At 42.1% G+C, this 22,858-nt stretch overlaps 1 protein-coding gene across 1 annotated transcript; it reads left to right on the forward strand.

Moving 5' to 3' along the window:
* Nucleotides 1-21,694: 21,694 nt before the first annotated feature.
* Nucleotides 21,695-22,519, forward strand: LOC128944377 (keratin-associated protein 16-1-like). Its single transcript, XM_054287594.1, has one exon. It carries the CDS (start codon nt 21,695-21,697, stop codon nt 22,517-22,519), a length of 825 nt encoding a protein of 274 aa, XP_054143569.1.
* Nucleotides 22,520-22,858: the final 339 nt, after the last annotated feature.

A 22,858-nucleotide genomic window follows, 5' to 3' on the forward strand; every position in this document is an offset into this window, starting at 1 on the left:
ACTCAGTGCTGTCTGTGATGAGACCAATACAGGATTTCTGACAGTAACTACATTATTTTTTGCTATGATTTTTTTGCATTATTTGCATTTTATTGCATTATTTTTTTTAAATACGCAAGAACCTGCACATATTAATGTACATATTTGTATGTTTTTGTACATATGTACATATTTTTTTATTTTTAAATTACAAATATTATATATTTTTAATTACATATTATATTATATTATATTATATTATATTATATTATGTTATGTTATGTTATATTGGAAATATTATATTTTAAAACTTCAAATAATTACATATTTTGCAAATATGTAAATATTTATAATTATAAATTGTATATATTACCATTATTTATAATATTTTGTAATAATTTGAAAAATTAATAATAATTTGAAAATTGAAAATAACAATAATTTGTAATAACTTGTAAATTTGAAAAATTTGTAATAATTTGTAATATTATTTGTAGATATTAGAGTCCATATGTTATGTGCATCCAACTTTTTCAGGAAAATCTCCAAGGCATCTTCCAGGAGCTGGAAGTGTACAAAAATCCCCAGCATGATCCAGCCAGGCTGCCAGTATCCATTATTTTAGTGAATCTTTGGGAATGCTTTTCTTAATTCTCGTTCTGCAAAGGGGGAATTAGAAAGTGTCCATTTGGGATGGTAAAGGATGCTTCATAAAATTACAGTGGCAAAACCCCCAGGTATATGGAGTGCACATTTGATTAAATGTACACTAGTAGTACAGTATATTCATTTTAAAAATAACTTTTGGTATGTATTCGTGTTAGAAACATTCATACAGGGTACCTTATCCAAGTTTAAAGCATTTTTTTTGTTGCCTTTTCGGTGGGATTAAGTAACTAATGTAACCATTTGCATAAATCAGCCCCTGGACTCCTTTCATGTATGATAAGTGGTATTTCTTGCCAGAAGTGTAACATGATTTAACAGTTGTGCTTCACATGATACATCTCTGCAAGCTGGAAATCTGGATGATAAATGGTGTGATAAACATTGGAGAGGCACCAAATTCCAAGGAGATTACCATTGCCTCCATTAAATGGAACTAAATGGGGAAAAATCTACTTTATGTTAGCTTTCCTTTGAAACTGACAGGGAAATAGTGAAAGGAGGTTGGATTGCAGTCAGACTTTCTCCTCGGTTGTTTCACCACGTCCCTTTGTCACAGCCTCTCTAAATGTGTTTCCTCCACAAGGAATCCTTGTGAAACCCTAGCTGGGCGTGGGATGCCCCGTTCACACCGGGTTTGTTTCAGAAAATCCTCTTTTCCAGACATGTGCTCACATTCTGCTCCACCCATTAAAACAATGCTGTCATTAATTTTCTCCCCTTTCCAAAGGTGATGGCTTCAAGATTCACAGTTGAAGTTCCCTTTCTCCTGCTGGCAGCAGATCTGTAGTTTTTATATCAGTCTGACTTGTTCAATCTACTGCCTGGGATAATTTTCTTTTTTAATTTTTTTTTTTTTTTAATAAAGAGTAAATACTTGTGAGAACCAGCAATGAGGTATTGTTACTTTAAGTGATGCTGACTTTTCCTGGAGGGTTTCAACACCAGGATGCTCATTGGCTACCAGACTAATTTCTTTACACTGCAAACGATGCCCAGGGGTGAAATAACATGAATACTGAGGCAAATTTTCCAACATGTGTTCTTTAAAACTCCCCCCTGAGCTGGGAGAATGACCTTTGGTGAACAAATGTTCTTTCACCTTCAGTGTTCAAAACTAATAATGTTTTAGTACTCTTACATGATTAATTCATAGGCTTTCTTTTCAACACAGCAATTCCTGCTCTCTGCCTTTCTTGTGGCCTCAGATTTGAGGCAATTTGTTTTCCAAGCCTGTCAATGCTTTATTCAGTTGTTGGTGATTTTGGTGCACTGCTTCGGTAGGACTTGTTTTGCACTTACATACAACATTTTTAGCACATACAGGGAACTTTTCAGCATAAGCTGCTCGCCAGCAGCACTGACTTTGCCCAAGCCTTGGACTGCAGTGAACTCTCACCTGGTTGTGCCACTGAATATTTGCCAAAAAAATTAAAAAGCCCCAGAACCACCCAAGCCAGAGGATGAGGAAGCCACATCCGTGAAGAGAAGCTGCCACCTTAGAGATAAAAGAGAATAAACCACCCAAAAAGAGAGGCCCAGTGAAGGACGGGGAGACTCCAGACTCAGTTATCACCCCTGGTCAAAACCAATATATATAATATATATAGTATATAATTATATATTTTATCCCTGGGTGTGAGCTGAGGGGGCAAAAGGCTTCCCTGGTTCTCCTCAGGCCATGGAAGTGCCCTGATTCCTGCTCCTATCTACCAGCATGTGCATAATTTAAACGCCACCTTAGGTGAAATGGGAATTACTTTCTCGTGCTGAACCCCATTTATTTTTTGTTAATTATGCCATCATTTACTGCCCAGTAAGTACAGGAGCTGGAAGATGGGAGTAATGTGTGTATTTCTGTGTCCTTTCACTTCTGAGCTGCTCTAGACTCTCTGATAGAAGGTTTCCACTTGCTCAGATTTCATTGCAGCCTTTGCTCAGCACTCATGGGATTCCTCTTTGAAGAGCCTGAAGCACAGCTCAAAAAATCACAGGCTCTGCCAAGATATTTTCCTTGAGGGCTTTTATGTTGCTAATAATTCTAATTATGTTGCTAGTAATGCCTATTCTTTTGACCAAGATGGCTCCCTCTCTCTAAGGTTTACAAAATGAGTTACTCTGAGTAATTGTTTATCTCAATTTTTGGGGGGTTTTATTTTTGTGGGGGTTTTTTTTGCGTTTTTGTTTTTGTTTGGGTTTTTTTTTTTTTTGGTTTTTTTTGTGGGTTTTTTTGTGGGGTTTTTTTTCCCTTGTTTTTTTTTTTTTTTTTTGGTGTGTTTTTTTCCTTGTTTGTTTGTTTTTGTTTTTTTTTTTTTTCTTTTAGTATCATCTTTGTTCACTTAGTGTGTACCAAAGAGGAATCCTCCTCAGTTAGACTTTGGCTTTACAGGTCCTTGTGTATTTCTCTCCTGCATTTCTACAGGACACTTGGAGCCTTTTCTCAATGTGATGCCAATTACCTCGGATAAATTTAATGTATTTACATTTCCCAAACCAAACCCAGTGATGGTTGCATCTGGTGGTACAGAGTCAGATGGCATTTAACGTATCTGGTCTGTGGGAAATTAAAAAAAAACCAAAAGAATTAATATGGCTCTGTGTTAGCATAAACCTTTACACCTTCTCATGGATGGAACATTTCCTTCCACCCATTTTCAGAGCAGCACTGATGCAGCACAAGGCTCCTCAGCCCTGGCCTCAGGATGGTTTCTGCTGTGCAAACAGGGGATTTTGGCTGCAGAGTGGAGGAGCCCTGAGCCCCATGGCTTCTGTCCTGGCTGTCTGTAGGGTGGGCTGCTGGCCCAGAACCAGGCAGCTGCTTTCCCTCAAAGCACTGGATGAAATCAAAACGTTCTAAGGGAGCATGCTGATCTCATGGAATCGACATTTTTCTAAAGGAAAAAGCCAGGTTGGAAAATTTCCTGCTCTAATTGGAGTGTTCCCCTCCAGAACACGGCCTTTGGTTTTTCCTGTGGGAAGTTATGGGAGCTCTATCTCTGGCAGTGAGTGGATTGTCAATATAAAGAGAGATAAAGTCTTTGCATATGTGTTGCACTCTACCTGTCCAACCCTGTTCCTCTTAGACTGCAATGAGCAATCCTTATCCATTCAGGTGAAGAATTCACTAAAATTAACATTTTATTGGAATGTCTGTGACTGCAGAAGTCATTCCTTACTCCACTAAAGCATTTTAGGTTATTCAACAGCCATCCTAAAGCTGGAGGCCGTGTCTCACTCAGCATCCCTGCTCCAGAGGGGAGGGCACAAGCAAGGGCTGAGCTGTTCTGTGGCTCCAACAGGTGATTTTGAGATTTGGGGTGAACACCATGTGGATTACTGTGGATTCTCTGCTGCTTCTCCCTACTCTGTTTGGGTCAGGATTGAAGGCACTGGAGATGATGGTTCATACTCAGACTCAGGTGTTTATTGGTTCTTATCAATGTTAAAGCCTCACAGTTGTGAGTTTGGCAGTCTTTCATTAGCAAGGCACAAAATGGCCAACAATCTCTTGGTACAAGGTCTTTTAAGAATAAACCATCCAATTAAGAACTGACACCTGGATTATTTTCCCTTTTAACCCAATAACTGATCACTTGAAGCCCTCACTGCGGACTTTTCTGCCCAATTACAAAATACCACCCAAATCTGTGAAGAAGAAGGAAGAAGAAGGTAAAGAAGAACAACCTGTGTCTACCCTAAAACCTCCATCTTGCTTCATATCTATGTCTATATTCTAAAACCCCAAACTCTAAGTTTTTTCACCCTGTGATATCACACACTTCTAACCATCTCCACACCTGTAATCCCAGTGCTATCAATCAATTTTGGAAACCTTCTCCAAAGCCACAGGTAAATCGCAGTGTTCTCTTGTGGGTCTGTGCCTTTCAGCAGAGAAAATTAAAAATTCTCAGCATCCAGGATTCCAACAGATAAGGAGAGTGGAACACAAATTCTCATCAAGAGCACCGGGGAAATGGCCTCAGATGTACCAAGAGAGGCTCAGGTTGGACATCAGGAGGAATTTCTTCACTGAAAGGCACTGGAAGGGGCACAGAGAGGTGGTGGCAACAAAAAAGTGCTCAAGGAATGGCTGGGCATGGTCCTGGGGTGGATGACAATGTGGGGATCTCCTGAAGGGTGGGCATGATGATTTTGGAGGTCTTTCCCAACCTCAGGGGTTCTGTTTTCAGAGCGCCTTTCACCAAAAGAAGAGTGTCACAGTAGACATGGACAGCATTTCTATTTTTTAAAATGCGGTTTAATAATTAATATCATAGAAGTTTAATTATATAAGTTTAATTTAGTAGTTTATTATTTACAGTTCAGATGACAGCAGAGCTCACTCTCCCTGCTTCCTCTCTGTGCAGAGGGTTCAGAAATGATGCAGCAGGGTTGGGATAGGACAGAGTCTGACCTTGGTCTGGGCTCACAAGGAGGGTGTGGAGTGTTGTCTGCACCAATAAAGCAGTGCTGGATTTAGGAGAGATCATTTGATATGTGGAAACCGAGCATTTCTTTTGGGACTAGTTCAGCTTGGATGAGTCCCACTGCATGAAATGAGGGGGAGAAAAAATTTAAAATTGATGAGACATTGCATTTAGTCATTGCTTGTGTTTGAAAATACAGCAGGGGAAGTATGGTTGAGGTTAAAAGGGTGGTGAACAATACATATGATTCTACTCACCTGGACAGTATTTAGCAACTTTTTTGGAGGGGGACAGTGAAATTCCAACTTTCTGCCTGGATCAAGAAGATAAAAACCTCACCAAAATCTAATGTTATTAGATAAAGGTGGGGTTTCTTTTGTCTAATAAGCTGCAAATTATATCTTCTTCCAAGGAAATGTACCAGGAGAGGCCATGTATTTAGGTTTATGGCTCTCTGAGAAAACAGCTTTTGAAGCAGGCAACTTTAGCAAAAATCCTGAATGAAAAGAGCTACTTAGAGATGCTCCTTCTCCAAACAGATGTTCCTTTTGTGTATATGCCAGTGAAATAAAAGTGAAAAAATATTAAATAAACAGAAAAAAAAAGTAAAAATAAACAGAAGCAAGTATTTTCCCCCCACCTACTAGCAGCAATAAATGTTTTCTGCTCTTTTGTTTTGTCTGCTGTTGTTTAGGAGTCACAAGGCTTATTTTTGGTAGTTTTGCTCCAGTAACCAAAGACACTCAAGTTTGAAAGGAGGGAGGGATTTCTTTTCCTTCCTGTCCGGATGGGAGCTGCAGGTGCCCCTTTCCTCTTTCCTTGCTCTGGTAGCCCAGCACAGCTCTGAGGGAGCCTTGAAATCCTCAGGGAACAATGAAATTTGGTTTTTTGTGGCCATCCTACATAGTTTGAGTCCGTCATGCTGCAAAGAGAGCGACTGGCACTCAGGGGGCTGGGGAGGGTCATTAGAGGGATAGGAAAATGCAGTTTGGAGAATCAGGAGCTGTGAAAGAATTCAGGTGAAATTTGTGCCCAGAATTTTAGATAAAGAGTTAAAAAATGACTTCTACTTGCTGCAGTCATCTCTTTGAATAGACCCATGGGCATCTACACCCCTTTCCCCTTTCTTTTTTTTTCCTAAAAATCAGCCAGCATCCCATCTAACTAAAGAAGAGAAGAATTCACACATGGATGGTGCCAGAAAGTTACTGCATTCTATGGAGTATAATTATGTGAAATATCTAGAAGCTGATAAGTGTTCGAACAGAACTTCATTCATCAAAAGAAAACCAGTCCAGCCCTATAATGCTGAGTATCAGGATCCCATTTAATTCCTATTTAAACCACTTACACTTGTCTTGTTCTCTTCCTGTACAGCAGCAATTCTTATTCCCTGAGCCCAGAGGGGCTTATTTCTTCTGGCTGTTGTATTGCTGAGGACAGGAGGGAACAGTCTCCACCCATTGTTTTGTGCATTTGAAGTTGTTCTGCTGACAGAGCCCATGCCTAGCAGCCAGAGTCCCCAATTCCAAGGGCAGAAAATATTAATTGAGCCCAAAGGGTGGCTGTGGCCTTCCAACATGATCTTAAGAAAACAAAGTTTTAGTAGCCACTGCTAGGAATTTCAGCTTGAGGAGTTTGGGAAGATGAGCCTGTTCTATACCTGCTGCATGTTCCAGGGACACAAGAGAGCCATGGGCATAGACTTGGAGGAGTGCTAAAAAATAAATAAATTAAATCCCACAGTGTCCTAGCAGCAGCTGAAACAGGGCACAGCTGAAGAGGGGGCACATCCCTGAAAGACTTCCTTCCTCCTTGTGGAAGAATTTACATTTCGGAAATGACCCAGGCTCCTGCTGTGCCTTACAAAATTTAGAAGAGAGGATTTGGGCTCTGCAGCATCTCTGGACTGGGCACAGCCTGCGGGAGCTGGGCCGGCCAGGCTGCACAAGGGAACCCTGACAGGGCCGGGAGAGACGTTCCCGAGTTTCCTTCATTTGCCTCACGATGCCGCGAGGGCCCTGAAGGCCCCGTCAGGAGCCCGGGCCTGGCTGAGGGGGACGTTTGCTGATGTTATCCCCAGTGATTGTTTGCAGGTGTGCTGGCTGTGCCTGCACACAGCACTGCTTGGAACAGCTTCTGATGGATGCTGGCTTGTCCTCACACGCTGCCCCTGCCCCACAAGCCCTGACTTGGTGGCTGGGCCTCGCTCGCTGCGCCTGCCCCACACACCGAGGGCTCTCACCACAATGGCCCAGGAATCTTCCCCACCTTTTGGCCAGATGCCGCTGCTGTGGATGGAGACTGTAGAAACTGGAACTTTTGAGACGGCTCTGGTGAACCCCCACGCCCGACCCCGCTGGCCCCAGCGGATCGTGCCAAGGGGGTGCCATCAGTGCACCCCAACATCTGCGGGGGCTGCCAGAGCACGGGCCGGGCTCTGCTCGGTGCTGCCGGTGCCAGCAGCAGCAGCAGCGGCCATCAAAGAAAGGGCAGCAGGAGGGAGAACTGGTGTGCATGGAGGGACAGCAGAGCCCTGGAACAGCTGCCCAGGGAGGGCCTGGAGTGTCCCTGTGTGGAGACAACCATCCTGTGGGATGCACCAGATCATCCCCAGACAGCCCTTCCTACCCCAAATATCCTGGGATTATGTGTCTTTGAGGGATTTCTTAGTTCATCATCTAAATCCTTCCATACAGCAACACCAGGGCAGTGCTCTCTAATTATTTATGACTTACTAAGTAAGGACGAATAACATTTGCTCCACAAATGCCTTAATCTAATTAATATATTGGGGTAAGTGCCCAATTAAGCAGTTCATTAAAACCTCAAGGAGTTTGACTGTATGCACAGGAAAATGCTTTAAACATATTACTGAAAAGCTATATTTGGGATTTGCCTACAGGGCAAAAATATATTAATTATTTCCCTGTAGGGCTGTTATGCAGTTGGCTTTATATCAGTGTGTGGAAAATGTGGAATTGTGATAATTGTTCACCTTCTTCCCAACAGTACAGTTGCTTAATTTCATGGGGGTTAATGTCTAAATGGAAGCATGTGTAAAAAAGCACCAATTTCATTTAAAAAATAAAAGTTTCTAGGAGTCTATAAGCTTATTGCAAAAGACACATAAAAACTTGGCCTCTGGAGAGGAATGAGACCTTGATCATCAGATTTTTGTACTTCACTCCAGAGATGTAAATCCCCCATGAGATGCACATAAAATTTGATTATTTTAAAGCTGTGTTTTAATGAAGAGGGACCTCTTGCCTGGATGGCTCTGGTGCCACTGACACCCCCTTGCCTTTTCAAGGTAAAGCTGGGAGAGCAAAGCTGGGGCAGTTAAACCCCAGGGACACGGAACACAGCGCAGGGCTTGTCTGGGATTGGGATTGTCTTGGATCTTCCCAGTGGCAGAAGTTCCCCACCTGCCACTCCCACACTCTTCCTCAGTTTCCCTTCAGGATTTTCATGCTGCACCTTGGGAATGCTGCTCCAGATGTGTTTTCCAGGCAGTCTGATTGCTTTAGCACAATATTCCATGGAATTAGCAATGCTCCTAGGTGTCTAATTCTGATCAGAAAATTCCCTGTAAAGCATGTACAAAATAAATACTTGTCTGTTATTACAAAATGTACTTATTCTAGGTTTTTCTTTCTACTTCATGGTTTAATTCTTTATTAAACTTTGTTTCAGTGTTCATAGATGAGAGGCAGACTGGGCTGCTAGATTTGCTCTAAGCCGTCTTAAAAAAGACTTTTGACTGAATATGTCCCACGGGGTGTGATAAAATAAAACCTAATGTGCTTTAGGCCAGTATAAACACTGCAAAATTGAAACCTTTCGTCTTGCTGGAGTCATCATTGGGGAAGCCTTCCAAAAGTGCCAGGAAGTAATTTTGTGTCTGATTAACCCTGTCTGAGCAGCAAAACCATTAGCAGCTGATTAGATAAAATGGTCCACACTTTGGGTTTATCTATTTATTTACTTATTTTATTTTTTAACCCGTTTTTATAGCAATATTGCAGCGTACTGAAATTAATTCCTATTAAGCACCAGTGTTTCTGCTTGAATCACAGGACCCAAGCTTCTCTGTGAGTAAGAACATGCCTGGCTGTGTTTGCAATTACCCTGTGCTCACAGCCTGGGTTTTTCGTTTGCCTCTGGAGTATCTCTGTGCCTGGGCTCTCTAGGGGGATGGTGTGCAGAAATATGGAATATTGGCTCTTCCCAGGGAACTGAGCTGCTGTGAACCCTCAGCCTGGGCCCAGAGTGGCGATTTTCAAAGATATGGTGACAACCTGGGGTTGCTCACTTGGGCTTGCCTGGGTTCATTACCAAATAAATGTTCTAAACCAAATAAATGTTCTAAACCAAATACATGTTCTAAACTTTACAACTGCATTTATCTTCAGTGAAAGTGATGAGTATTATCATGAAATCCGGAGTGCTGGACTTTGGGTTTTTTTCTCCCTTAAGTATCTCAAGTGCTGATCAATTGCAATCCAGTAAAACGAGAACACATTTTGCTCATTATGTTTAAAATAGTGACTTGTATTCTTTTCTGTGGTTATGTAGGCAAAGGAGACTATTGTTACACCAAGGATGAATTTGACCTGTTCCTCACACATCTGCCAAAATTATCATTTATTTGGCTTCTTCTTTTATCAGAGGATTTGATTTCTTTTCTTTCTTTCTTTTTTTTTCTTTTTTTTTTTTTTTTTTTGAAGAGTCAACCTTCTGGCATGAATTGTGGCTCCTTTGAGCCAGTTGTTGCTACAACTGAAGCTACCCATGAGATAAAAATGAAATAGAAAAGACATGAAATGGGATCATGGCTGCACACTATTGATGGTTTCCCTCCCCAGGTGGACAGGCTTGTTGTACAGTCTCTTGTTTTAGAAACAGCATTACCTGTCCCATCTTTTACTACCCACTGTGGATTTTTTTTTCTGCAGTTCAGTAGTCTTAGTTTATTTCTTGCTGGACAAGCTGTAATTTTAGATGGGTTGTGGTTTTATTTTAAATGCTAGAAAAATGTTATTCTGCTGTGGTTGGAGGACAGACTAATTAAAATTATTGTTCCAACTCCTTCATAAGGAAATAAGACCATAAGTGGAGATGGAAATAGATATCAGAGGCTATTGTTACAGTATTTTGCTTTTTCTTGTTGAGCACTTCTCCTTTGGAACTGTTTTGACTGGTGAAGCTGAAGCATCCTGCCTTCTTTGTGGCTGAGAGAGCGGGAGTGGAGGTTTTAATTTGGCAATTATCTCCCTTTCCTAAGGGCATCCCGCTGAGTTTTGAAGTTTTCTCTCACCTGGGAAGTGAGTGACTGCACTGGCACAACTGTCAGCTTATAAGCCCAAAGCACAGGGCATCAAAAAGAAGAACAAGCTATTTAAACTTGAAAGTTGCCATTTTTCTCTCCTCCCATGCAGTTGGTGTTGCAGTATTTGGTTCTGATTAAAATGTAGCCTGAGGTTTGATGTCTGCGTGGAGCAACACTCTTTATCTGGCATATTATTTAATCTACTGAGCACACAAATTGGTATGTTTAGTGCAGCAGGCTTTAAAATCAAGTTGATTTTTTTTTTAATTCCTCACTGTGAGAGAGTACCAACAAAATGTTGTAGCAGTTGCTGCCTGAAAGAGCTGAGCATGCTTGCTATCAGATTGTTGGTGTGTGGATGCCCGTAATGACAACATGTAAAAGTAAGTGAGATCAGAGGGAGAGAAAAACAGCAAACTTCAGAGTATCTGTAGCAAAGCTCCAGCCCCATCCTTTCCATCCTGTAAATAACTATCAAACTGTTATTCTCCAGGGCATTACAAATCTGACTGCACTTTTTTCCCTCTATTCTTGGCTTGGCTATTTATGAATTTATTGAAAATGTTTACTGAAAAAGTCCCTTCTGCTGCTGGCAGTTGGTTTCCAATTCTTGTTATTACTGCCCTTGCCAAATGGTCCCTCTGTTTTGCAGAACATCACCTGGGCTTCTCTGAGCTGAAGGGAAGGGAAATGCTGGGAAATTTGGAAAAGAGTTTTTGATCTGCTGTCAAGGGTGACAGAACATGGACTAGAAGTACTGTGAGCAAATTGTTTGTAAAACTTACCAGGGAAAAGTAAGAAACATCAATGAGATTACAAACTGATAGTGTTGAAGGTGTATTTTAAAATTCCATTTGCTGCAAAGCTAGTGTGGGAGGAGACAGAATTTTGTGTTCCTATTAGGATAAAGAGTGCCTTTAGCAACAAATAATGTTGGCCAAGGCTCTGGTGACAAGTTCTGTGGTTGATTTGTGTCCTTGTGGTGGACATCTGTGCCGCAGCAGTTACCAAAGACAAGTCTGGTGAACGAAAAGGTAAATTTTGCCTGTGGTTGCTGCTATTTCTACTAAATCTTAGGGTTCCACAATCTTGTGACACTGCTGGGACCTCACCATCCTCGGCACAGGAAGGATATTAAAGCAGCTGTAGCCTACTGTTTTTGGTCACCTTCTTCCAGTCCCTTCTTTCCTCTGCCTGCTTTGCCTTCTGCTGGAAATGGTTTTCCTTAACCAGCCCAGATTTGCACCGTGGCTGAGGTTTCCAGAGGAGAAGATCCCACAGGCAGCAGTTGGGGAGCACAACAACCCCATCACAGAATCATGGAGTGGCTTGGATTGGAAGGAACCTTCAATCCAAGGGACCTCTTGTTCCAACGACACCTTCCCTTCCCTTCCCTTCCCTTCCCTTCCCTTCCCTTCCCTTCCCTTCCCTTCCCTTCCCTTCCCACCCAACCCAAGCCATGATTAATTCCCACCAGGTTCCCACCTGTGCTCCCAGGATGGATGTGTTCTGTCTCCCTCTGCACTCTTGAGCACACGGAAATGTTGGTGTAGGAACACTCCCCCTGAGGAGGTCCAGCTTGACTACGAGCAGCAGTCCTGCCCAAGGGCTCTGGAGCTTGGGGCAACACACATTTGACGAAATATTTTTGTCAAGTCTCTTAGTCTAGCTTCCCCCACCTCCCTAAATAACTGCTTTTCATTTTTTGTAGTGATTCCTGTTCGCAGTTCTGACACATACCCAGTCCAAGCTGTTGCATGCTATAATCTGCTAAATTTTCTGGCAAAACTTGGCACTGTTCTTTTTTCTTTTTTCTCCTTTTATTGACAGCACTGATGCTCTCTCCAAAATGTAGAGAGGAACAGCACAATTTGTGAGGGTCAGATTTGATTTTGGATGGGAACACGCTGTTCCTGTTGAAGTCTATTGAAGCCTGGGGGAACATCTCATGGCAGAATTTCATTCCTTAGCAGAAAGATGTCACACAGGTCATTGATTTGGCCTTGTGGAAGAAATCTGATGTGATCTAGACCGTAGCTGGAGGGCACAAGGCCTTACTTTTGTCTGTTGTATGTAGTACAAGAACATTTTGTGTTTTTATTGCTAAGCCACTGATAACAAAAAAGCAGCAAACCCCCTAAAGTGGCGGATGTTATATATAGAGCTCCACATTTCTCCCAGCACAGCCAGGAATCCTGAAGTTAGCATAACTCACTTAAATGGTGACAATTTTGTCATTTTTTTCGGCATTTATGTGTGAGTGGATTTACTAGGCCAGCTGTACCTCTCACTCTACAAGTGTTGTAAATCTGTGGTAACGAGTTTGGAAGAAAGCCAGAGGCATTTACCAGTCAAAGAGAGGACCTGGCTCCCAGTTAGCTGCTCACTCCTGGGCAATCTTCATTAACCACAAGACATCAAAAGCAACGTCCTGTCGCTTTTTGAAGTGGGTTGGAAAAAATGGAATAATTTTTCCAGGGGACAAAGGAAGCAGCCTGGTCCCTAATATCAGTTTTGCTGCTGAAAATTAAGGCAGAATGTGTTGGACTCACTGTGAGAGGCAGAGTTGAACACCCTGACAACTGTGGGAATGACCTTGGAGAGGGTATGGAAACCTCTGAGAGCATCCTGGAGATGTCAAAAAAGGTAAATTTTTAATTGCAGGTGACGTGGGGAAAAAACTGAAGGTACAGAGCACCCCAGGAACAAAGATGAAGGGAGATGTGTTGACCTGGTTCAATTTTCATTATCTTGGGAAAAACAGTAATCTTTTGAAAAGAAAAGAAATGTGAAGAGAGATACTAACAAAGCTGGAATATGTTAAAATAATGTGATTGAGGAATTTAGGAATGATCAGGAGCTGGGGAGGACCAGCTGGTGAGGACCAGCAGTGGGTGAGCATGCAGATTGAGGGGAAACAGGGAAAAAACAATATTTAGACTGATGCCCTATATTCTGGACTGTAGAAGGAGTGAGGAAGGGGAATGGTTGGACCTGGCTGTCAGTGATCTTGTCTGGCTGACAGATCAGAGATTGGTCAAAAACTGGGCCTTATGAATCTTGGAGGTCTTTCTCAATCTAAAAGATTCTGTGACTTCACTGTAGAGATAAACAAACCTTTTAAAATGAGATTATATTGTTAAATATATTTTCTGCATACTGCCAAGCTGGGTTTGTTTACTGATTTTTCTGGTGCCAATTTTTATTTCTATTCCAAAAAACAAATCAAAGAGAGACCATTCTTAATAAATCCATTAATCTCTATTAGGACTGGGAAGCAAATAGCATCACTGAGGCTACTTGAGATAGATCTGTGCACCTAAAAGCAAGTTTTGGTTTCCTGCATTGCTAACACATTTGGCTACAGGCACTGGGGGTCTTTCCTCAGTAATGCTGGGGACAGCCCACATATTTAATGGAAACTGGACAAAACCCATCCTCACAAGCCGCATTTAATCTAGAAGTTTTAGACTGAATTGGTCACAGGTTTTCTTCTCTTCTACTGCTACATATAATTCCTTTTGTGTCATGAGCCAGCAGCCCAAACAGCTGACTGAGAACAGTTTCTTCCTCTGCTAGCATGCTTGCCAAAGATTTTGCAAATTATTTGCACTTTATATTTTAACTATGCTATAAGATTTGATGATTTCAAACAGTATAATTTCATATATTTTTATGGGGAGTCTTTCATATTTTGCAGTGGCCCTGTTAATGAACAATCACAATGCAAAAATACCTTTGGAAATGCATGGAACATACAAAAATAATTTCATAGCAATTTGTGCAGAAGACAAACTCCCTCTTCACCACAAGCACAAATGACCTGTTTATGCCCAGTTCCTGAGATGTAATGTTATTTTACTATTAAACAGAAAATGTACCATCCTGGGTGAGGGAGATTTTTCCCATCCCTCCCTTTGGAATTCTTTTAATTGCAGGGATATATTGCATTGGTGAATTTCTCAATATAATGTCCCAGGCTGGACACTGGGACAGTGGGAGGTGTCCCTGCCGTGGCATTGGGGTGACACTGGATGGGTTTTATGAACCTTTCCAACCCAAACCATTCTGTGATTCTGTGATTCCTCTGATAAATATGAAACCACTTTTGCCTTTTGTATTACATTCAACAACACCTTGCCATGTTCCTTCTTGTAAGTTTTACACAGATTGTTACAGATACCCCAAACTTGCTGTCCTTCCAAAATAGGATATGCAGTGTACAAAATATAAAGTCATGACTAATATTTGTCACCTGTGTTCAGAACATAAAACCCGTTAAATTCTCAGAACTCTCTGGCACCTTGTAGTCCAAAATCAACAACATACTTGGCCCTTCCATGTGTAACTTGAAGGCCAATGCTTAAAGTTGCTAAAATCTGGGGAGCTGGAGTGACTCACAAGAATAAACAGTACTTGGAATTTGTTAAAGAGTCATTAAAAGTTACTTGATATGAACATTAATATTTTCTTTGAGTTATTTAATAGTGCAGACTTGAATTCATGACAATATCAACTGAGAAGTAAATGTGGCACTGAAAGTGATTTATTCTTGCAATAATGGAAAAATCTTCTGGTAAGGAATGTGTAGGGACCAGAGAGTTTAACTGGAGATGCATGTTAAAGAAATACAAAAAAACCCAACCTTAAAATAAAAATAAAATAATTAAAATTTAAATATATTTTTGAAAAAGGAAAATAATTATAAAATAATTTGCTTTCTTTGGGATTTTCCTCAGCCAATCCATGTCTGTTGAGTTCAAAGACAGTAGGATCAGGTGCACCTCTTTTACCCCAACCTTCATTAATGCTCTGAGGGAAGCAATGCTGCCCAAACAAGTTCCAGGGGGACAATCCTTTTTCTTTCTTTTCCAAATCTTTTTCAAAAGGTAGAATTTGCTGTGGAAGACAAACAGCAGACAACTTGAAGTCAAAAGAATGTGGAAAAACTTTAAAAAATGTTTAAGAACTTAGTATGATATTTCCAGAGTACTTTTTACCTTTCTCAGAGGAGTCAGGAGAGTTTTTTCCTCTTTCTGAGCATCTTTATTCCCCAGAAAGAGGAACCAAAATTATTTTTATTCAAACAATGTTTGGTTATGGAAATTTTTGTGCAGAAAATGACACATCTTACCAGATTATGGACAGAAGTGACTGTGGTAGGTAGACAACCCCTGACTGATTCCATCCCAATGGACCAAATTGATTCAGAAATTGAAGAAGGGACAACAAAGAAAGCCCCAAACCAAACCAAAACTGGCTATATTTCCATTTGGTTTCATTTGCACAGTGAGACCAGTTTGGTCTGAATAGGACCTTTTCAGTGATGGGTGCCACATCCTATACTCTCATCCCCGTGTCACTGTGTCCATCTGCACCGTGTTACAGGGAACACCAAAGACTTTTGGCTGAGTGCTTAGAAAAATTTTCAGCTAGAAGTGGATGATTCAAAAGCACCTCAATAACCAAAGATAATCCTTTGCCTGCACATATTCTCTCTCCAGTATAAAAGTGACATTCTTCTTTACCTTGGTTTTTGTGGATGGGGGAAAAAAGATTTTGATTTGAAGTGGGACATGCTATTTTAATAAATCTGTCCTGATCTTCAAAAGATAGTAATTATGTTTCAGGCAGGTTTGTGAGGATTAATTAAATCATGCTTGCACAACAAAGATTCTTGGGAAAGGGAATGATAGACATACAGAAATATACCAAATACTCTGGGTTTTATGCCAAAGTGAAAAAGAACTGCACAAGTGTCTTTAAAAAAAGATCCTTTTTGTTCAATAGAGTACTGTTTACTGACATTTAATCAATTTTTCTAGTTACTTTGCAAGTCAGTTTCTGGAATAAATGGTGGGACAGGATATCCCAAGGTTCATCTTCCACTATCAAAGCATTTATCAAAGTATAAATTACAGTTTAGGAAACTTGGGCTGAGATAGTTATCTTTAAAGCAGATAATCTTGGCCAGGATACTTAAAAGTTTTTATTGGCCTTCCAATGTGAGAAAAAGAAATTGAGACTGATCTGAGAAGAGACAGACCTTACAGAGGAGGAGGCTGCAGGACCTGATGGCTGTCAGTGCATCCTGGGCCAGAAAACGATGACAGCTGAAAATCCTTCCTGAAAACTTGAGGACAGTCAAAGTCTGGATAAAAAAGCTCCTCATGGCACTCAGTGTCACCATTTTTGGAGGAGGGATCCACAGTCAGTAGCTGTGCTGTGTTCTTTATCCTTTCTCCCGAGGCAGGCTGGATTCAGTACCAGGTTATTAAGAATTATTAGGATTATTTTCTCCTTATGTTGCTGGAGACTCGCAAATACTTTTTTTCCTCATTTTTATGTTTGAAAGGCCAGTGTACATGACAGCATGAAGGACATCCCTGTGCAGGCTGGAGCTTGTTTAAAGCCCTGTGAAAAACTGCAGAAATCCCATCTTAATGCAAACTCCAGGAAATAATTTTGTTTAGTATTTTGGGGGGGAGAAAAAAAAATGACATTACCTGAGCCTAGAAAGTAATACAGAAATAGAAAAAAGTCTCTACAGTAGTAGCTCTGAAAATGTACTTAAAACAAAACAGAGAAAAAGGATACTGGTAATGTTTTTTATGTAAAAACCAAGCTACATTAATATCGGTTAAGCTGTTTTTCTTCCTGCCAGCCACTGTAACAGTCTTAGGAAAATCTGGAAACGTCTATTTAATATTTAATAAACATCCCTGCTTTTCTGCTTTTTTAGATTTAACACCATTATATAGCCCTGTTCCAAGACCTTTCCTCTTGATTTATCCTGGGCTAAGCAAGAATAACAAAGTCGGGATCTTGGTGAAAGACACGAAATGTGAATTACTGCCAGTTGTCTGCAGAGATAAGCCTGAGAGGTCTGGAGGTTATCAAGGAGTTTGGCTGTGCAGGAGACAACGTTGGGAAAGTCAAGCTTGACCTGGACCTTACCTGGAACGTGCTGACCTGACTGAGCCACTAGCAAAGGTTTGGGAAAGGCCTGGAAGGGTTTGGGAAAGACTCAGGGCAGGGACAGTGTCTCACTCAACCTCTCAAGGTGAATGTGAGAGCTGCTCTCTCTTTCCAAGGGCTCTTGCAACACCTTTTTACTCCTTTTGCTGATATCCCAGTATTCTAGAGGAAAACCCATTGCCTTGGCTGCTTGAGTGTGCCTGTGTCCAGCTGGGGTATAACACAGATAAATATAAATACCTTTTAGAAGGTGGGAGTGTCGGGGTTTTGCCCTGCTTCCACGGCCAGTGGATATTTTGGTTTTGTTTTCTTTGAAATAAAACTTAGCAATTTCAGTTTATTCCCTCTTTTGTGCTGGACAAGGCTGTTGCTGCCCAAGCCACTTACAAGAAGCTGCATTCTGCAGATTGAGAGGTTTCATAAAGAAGATTAGCATATGTAGCATGAGAGGTGCAAAAGTGAAAGACTGTTTGTCAGATACCTGCAGCCTCATCAGCCCTGCACTCACCTGAAAATGCTTTTCGCTTTCTACATTCTTCCAAGTAATTAATTTAAAAAAATCTGCCTGTGATATATCGCCCTGATTTTGTACTGAGACTATATTAAAATGATTTTTCATTAAAAAAATCTTGATCATAATTACCTGATCGATGCTGATGATGAGGTAAATGAAAAATTATATCTATTTTTATCTGTTTAAATGATATATATTTCTTTAATATATATAGTAATATTTCATAGCTATATATATGTATGTAACTATATATATAACTATATATATCTATATATCTATATCTATATCTATACCTATATCTATATCTATATATAAAGTTGCTGTTTATGAAGTTTGCCACCAGTTTATTCATCTGCAGCTTCAATTTTTCCTCTCTCTTTCTGAAGTTTCAGAAGCAGAATAATAAGTGCTTTATTCTCCTCAGGCAGACTTACCTGCTTTAAAATTCAAAACTCATGTATTTGTATAGCTTGTGCATCAGCAAGAGGAATGACATGCCTGTGCTTTGCCACGCAACCCCCCTGACATCTTGCAATCCCAGTTCTGTAATGATGTGTCTGTTACGAGGATGAAAAGCAGAAGTGTGCTACAGGGAGTGAGAAAGATCTGCTGACCTGGAACCAGTCAAATCTGCAGAGACGTTGAGACTGAGTAATGCATGAGCCAGGAGCACTACTTAACAAAGCATAAATTAAAACTTGGGAGAGATCAATTTATTAAATGTGCAAAGCATCTGCGATTCCTACTTTGAAAAGCACTTCAGCACTCATAAAAATGAGGCATGTCTCAAAGCAAGATCTAATGGCTTTGGGAGATCCATAAATTTCAGTAACAATGCTCCTTTGAGCACTGATGAACCTAAGCTGTACATACAGTATAAAGAATCCCATTAAAAATTCACTGCCCATGTAGGTGCACAAAAGAGTTGATTTTTTTCATAGGTAATTTGGAAGGGGGGATTGCAATTTTTTCTGCTTATGATTTCAGTTCATTTTTACTAGTGATTTGCAAATTATTTACGTGGAAAAAGGAGGGAAAGTAATGAAACCAGAGGGACCTGGGCAGCCTGGAGTGGTGGGAACTTGCTGAAGTTCAACAAGTTCTGGTGCTGCATCTGGTTCAGGGAAACCCCTGGGGTTGATCCAGGCTGGGGATGAAGTAGGATGCAGTGATTATGATTGTGAGGATGACTATTATTAGATTTATTGTCAATACAGTTTCTACATAACAGCTCTTAGCCACTACTGCAGTGTAATCAGGTTTGGTCCCTCCTGTTGAATTTGAAGCTTCAGTGAGACACCCTGTCTTTCTGAACTACTCAGAGAAGTCTCAGATTAGTCTCAGATTTGGTCACGGTTTTTAAAGGGTTACAATTCAAGCAGGTTCAGCTGGACACATACAGATTTACTATCTTTGCCTGTGCAGAACTTACAGTTGCAAAGTACCTATGGAGTAGATTTTCCTTTTTGCAGGCCAGTGTGCACCGCAGACAATGGCAAACATCTAAAGAGACCACAAGGGAGGTGGAGAGGGACTTTTGTCAAGGGCATGGAATGACAGGACAAGGGAAAATGACTTTAAACGAGTTTAAGGGAGAATTGTTCCCTGGCAGGGTGGGCAGGCCCTGGCACAGGGTGCCCAGAGAAGCTGTGGCTGCCCCTGGAAGTGTCCCAGGCCAGGTTGGACAGGGCTTGGAGCCATCTGGGACAGCAGGAGGTGTCCCTGATCATGGCAGGGCTGGCACCGGATGGGATTTAAGGTGCTTTCCTATCCAAACGGATGATCTTAGGTGGAAAGACACCTTTCCTATCTAGTAGCCTGTAAATGTGGCAATAATCTTTGAAGACATTCTAATACAGTCTTCTACACTGTCCTATTATCTTTCAGGTGAATCCCATATAAGCAATCAAAAAATAGTAGTTACAGCCATTGGGGCAATGGTTTGCTTTGCAGCCCTGTGAGATCAACGTGATTTCTGTTTTCTTCTCGTCAGTTTTGCTGATGTGTAAGTCTCAGTGATGTTACCTGAATTTGAATGGCACAAAATTGGCCACACAGGGAGAGAATCAGGATTTGCACATTGTCAGTACCCTTTAGCACTCTTTGCTGCAAATAAATGTCGTTTGAGAGGGCAAAGTATGATTTGCTATCGAAACCTAAGATTTCTGAGCTATTTGCCCTGCAACAATACCTCTGGACAGCTTTCTTTAAAGACATAATTGTAAAATTCTGTACTTGGGTGTAAGCAAAGAGAGCATCGTCAAATGCGGTACTTGGGTGAGAAACAGCTTTTTCACTATTTTTATCAGGTCACATAAGTACACATGTGTGAATACATGTACAACACACACATAGATGTTTTATCTACAGGTGGACAACTCCATGGCACTTTTTTGAGCAAAGCCTTTTCTATAAGGACCTTCCTGTAGGAGAGTGACTATGGTCATGTCCTCTTCTGATTCATTAGGAAAGAATTATCCCTGGTAGAAAGAGAGGAGTGAAGCAATAAATATTTTCCTTCAGACAACCATTCCCGTGTATCTGCTTACTTTGTTTATGGCACAACCACTGAAATAACAGTGAGAATGCCAGGAATGAAAAATCAGCAGGTTTAAAAAAAATTGTAATCTGTTCTTTATTAACTAATTTGAAGTTTTCTTGCTCAGTACATAGACTTTATATCTCTGGAGTGCAAGCACATCAATGAAGGTATGATTTTGGTCTTCCTGAAGTCATTGTAGTAACTTTTACTAACTTGCCTAGTACTTTGGAAGAGAGAATTGTTTTAATGCATTGCTCCTGCTTGCCTGAGATTTATCTCTAGGATGTAAAAAAACCCCCTACAATAAAACTGAAGAGGAGGTTTGGAAAAAACCCATTATTTTCTGGATTTATAGCTGAATAATGGCCTAAATGCCGATTGCTGGTCGTTGCTGGTCATTTCTCTGTATGCTAGATTTTATTATCATTGTAAATCTAACCGGACTGTAACATAATTTGCAGTTGCAATGTACATATACATATGTTGTTTGTGTTCAGCTCATGTGGGTATTGCTAGAATTAGTCCAACTGCAGTGATCCAGCCCAGCTGGGGGGGTTACATTTCCTGCCTGCAACTTTTATCTTTCTTTCTCTCTCTCTTTCCCTCTTTCTCGCTTTCTCCCTTTCTTTCTCTCTTTCTCTTTCTCTTTCTCTTTCTCTTTCTCTTTCTCTTTCTCTTTCTCTTTCCCTTTCTCTCTCCCTTTCCCTTTCCCTTTCTCTCTTTCTCTCTCTCTCTCTCTTTCTTTCTCTCCCCTTGTCTCTTGCATTAACAGCTCAATAAAACCCACACAATTGGCTTTGCCACATGGTCTCCAGCTGGAAGCCCCAAGCCTGGGGCTGCTCCAGCCACTCCCAGAGCCTTGGGCAGCTCAAGGGGTGCTGGGGTGGCCTTTGTGACACAGGCACCTTGTGTCACAGCCCTGGGTGACACTGCGGTGCCCAAAGCCCTTTGTGACACGGCAGAGCCCCCCCGGCTGGGGGTATATAAGTGATGCTGCGGGCCCGGAGCTGGCCAGTACCACCAGAGCAGCCGTGTCTTCCGGGCCAGGAGTCATCTGTGCCAGGGGACATCAGACAGACAGACAGACAGACAGGAGAACAAGGCAAAGCCCAACTCCTATTCCCTCAGCCCCTTGCCCAGCTGGCTGCAAGAGCTGGCCCTCAGTGGGCAGTGGCTGGGGGCAGTCTCTGGCTTGTCAGAGACTGTCAGAGGGCAGCTCAGTCTTTCTCTCTCTCAGAAAAGGGGACTTTGTCACCATGGACGAGGAATGCAAAGAGCTCTGCCCATATGAATCTGTCTGTTGCCCACAGCGTTGTCTGTGGGATGAAGTGACCGTGCAAGATGTCCAACAATGGGATGAAGAAGACACATACCAGGAAGTTGCCCCCTGCGGAGCTGTGGTAAAGCAGAAGGTGCACCACTGGAATGTTGGTGCAACAGTGGAGTGGCCAGATGGGACACAGCAAGAGGTGTCCCGGTTTGGGGAACGTGTGACAGTACAAGACGACGTGGACAGCTGCTGCCGAGAGGTGTCCCTGTGGGAAGAAGAGGTGGCAGGCCCACGGCTGTGCCCATGGGCAAAGTGTGTGCCAGAGCCATGCCAATGGGACGATGATGATGACGACATATGCCCAGAGCTGATCCGGTGCTGTACGCTGTCCCCGTGCCCAGAGCCGTCCCCATGCTGTGTGCTGTCCCCATGCCCAGATCTGCCCCCATGTCGTCCACTGACCCCATGTCGTCCACCCTGTGTGCCGCCCCGTTGCCGTGCAGTGACCCCGCCCTGTGTGCTGCCCCCATGTCGTGTGGTGTCCCCCTGTGTCCTGCCCCCATGCCGTGTGGTGCCCCCCATGCCATGTGGTGCCCCCACCATGTGTCCTGCCCCGTGCCATGCGGTGCCCCCGTGCCATGCGGTCCCACCCTGTATGATTCCCGGGTGCTGTGGGGTGCCCTCATCCTGTGGGCTGCCCCCGTGCCGTTTGGTGTCCCCGTCCTCTGTGCTGCCCCCGTGCCGTGGGGTGTCCCCATCCTGTGTGCTCTCCCGTGCCGGCCGCGGTCCCCGTGGCCAGACCCGATCGTGAATCGGTGTCCTGTGGATGAAGATGTGCAAATACACTTCTGCCAACGGAAAGTACAAGAAGGAGCCAGAAGAAAAAGATTGCGTGCCTAGGGAAGGACAAGGCTGCTGAGGGGGAAAAGGCATCAGGTTCTCCAAAGCCAAATGAGCCCAGCAGCAAACAGGACACGTCCCAACAGGAAGGCTCTGCTCCGCCAGGGGAAGCCCCCGCTGAGCACAGTAGAAGAAAAGAGTAGTAGTACTAGAAGAGAATAAGGATAAGAATAGGAGTAAGAATAAGAACAGGAACAAGAATAAGAATAGAAGTAAGAGTAAGAATAAGAAAATAATTAGCTTAGAAGTA

The sequence above is a fragment of the Melozone crissalis genome, unplaced genomic scaffold, assembly GCF_028551555.1.
Source record: "Melozone crissalis strain CALT ecotype California unplaced genomic scaffold, PUWL_Pcris_2 ptg000060l_1, whole genome shotgun sequence".
NCBI classification, from domain to species: domain Eukaryota; kingdom Metazoa; phylum Chordata; class Aves; order Passeriformes; family Passerellidae; genus Melozone; species Melozone crissalis.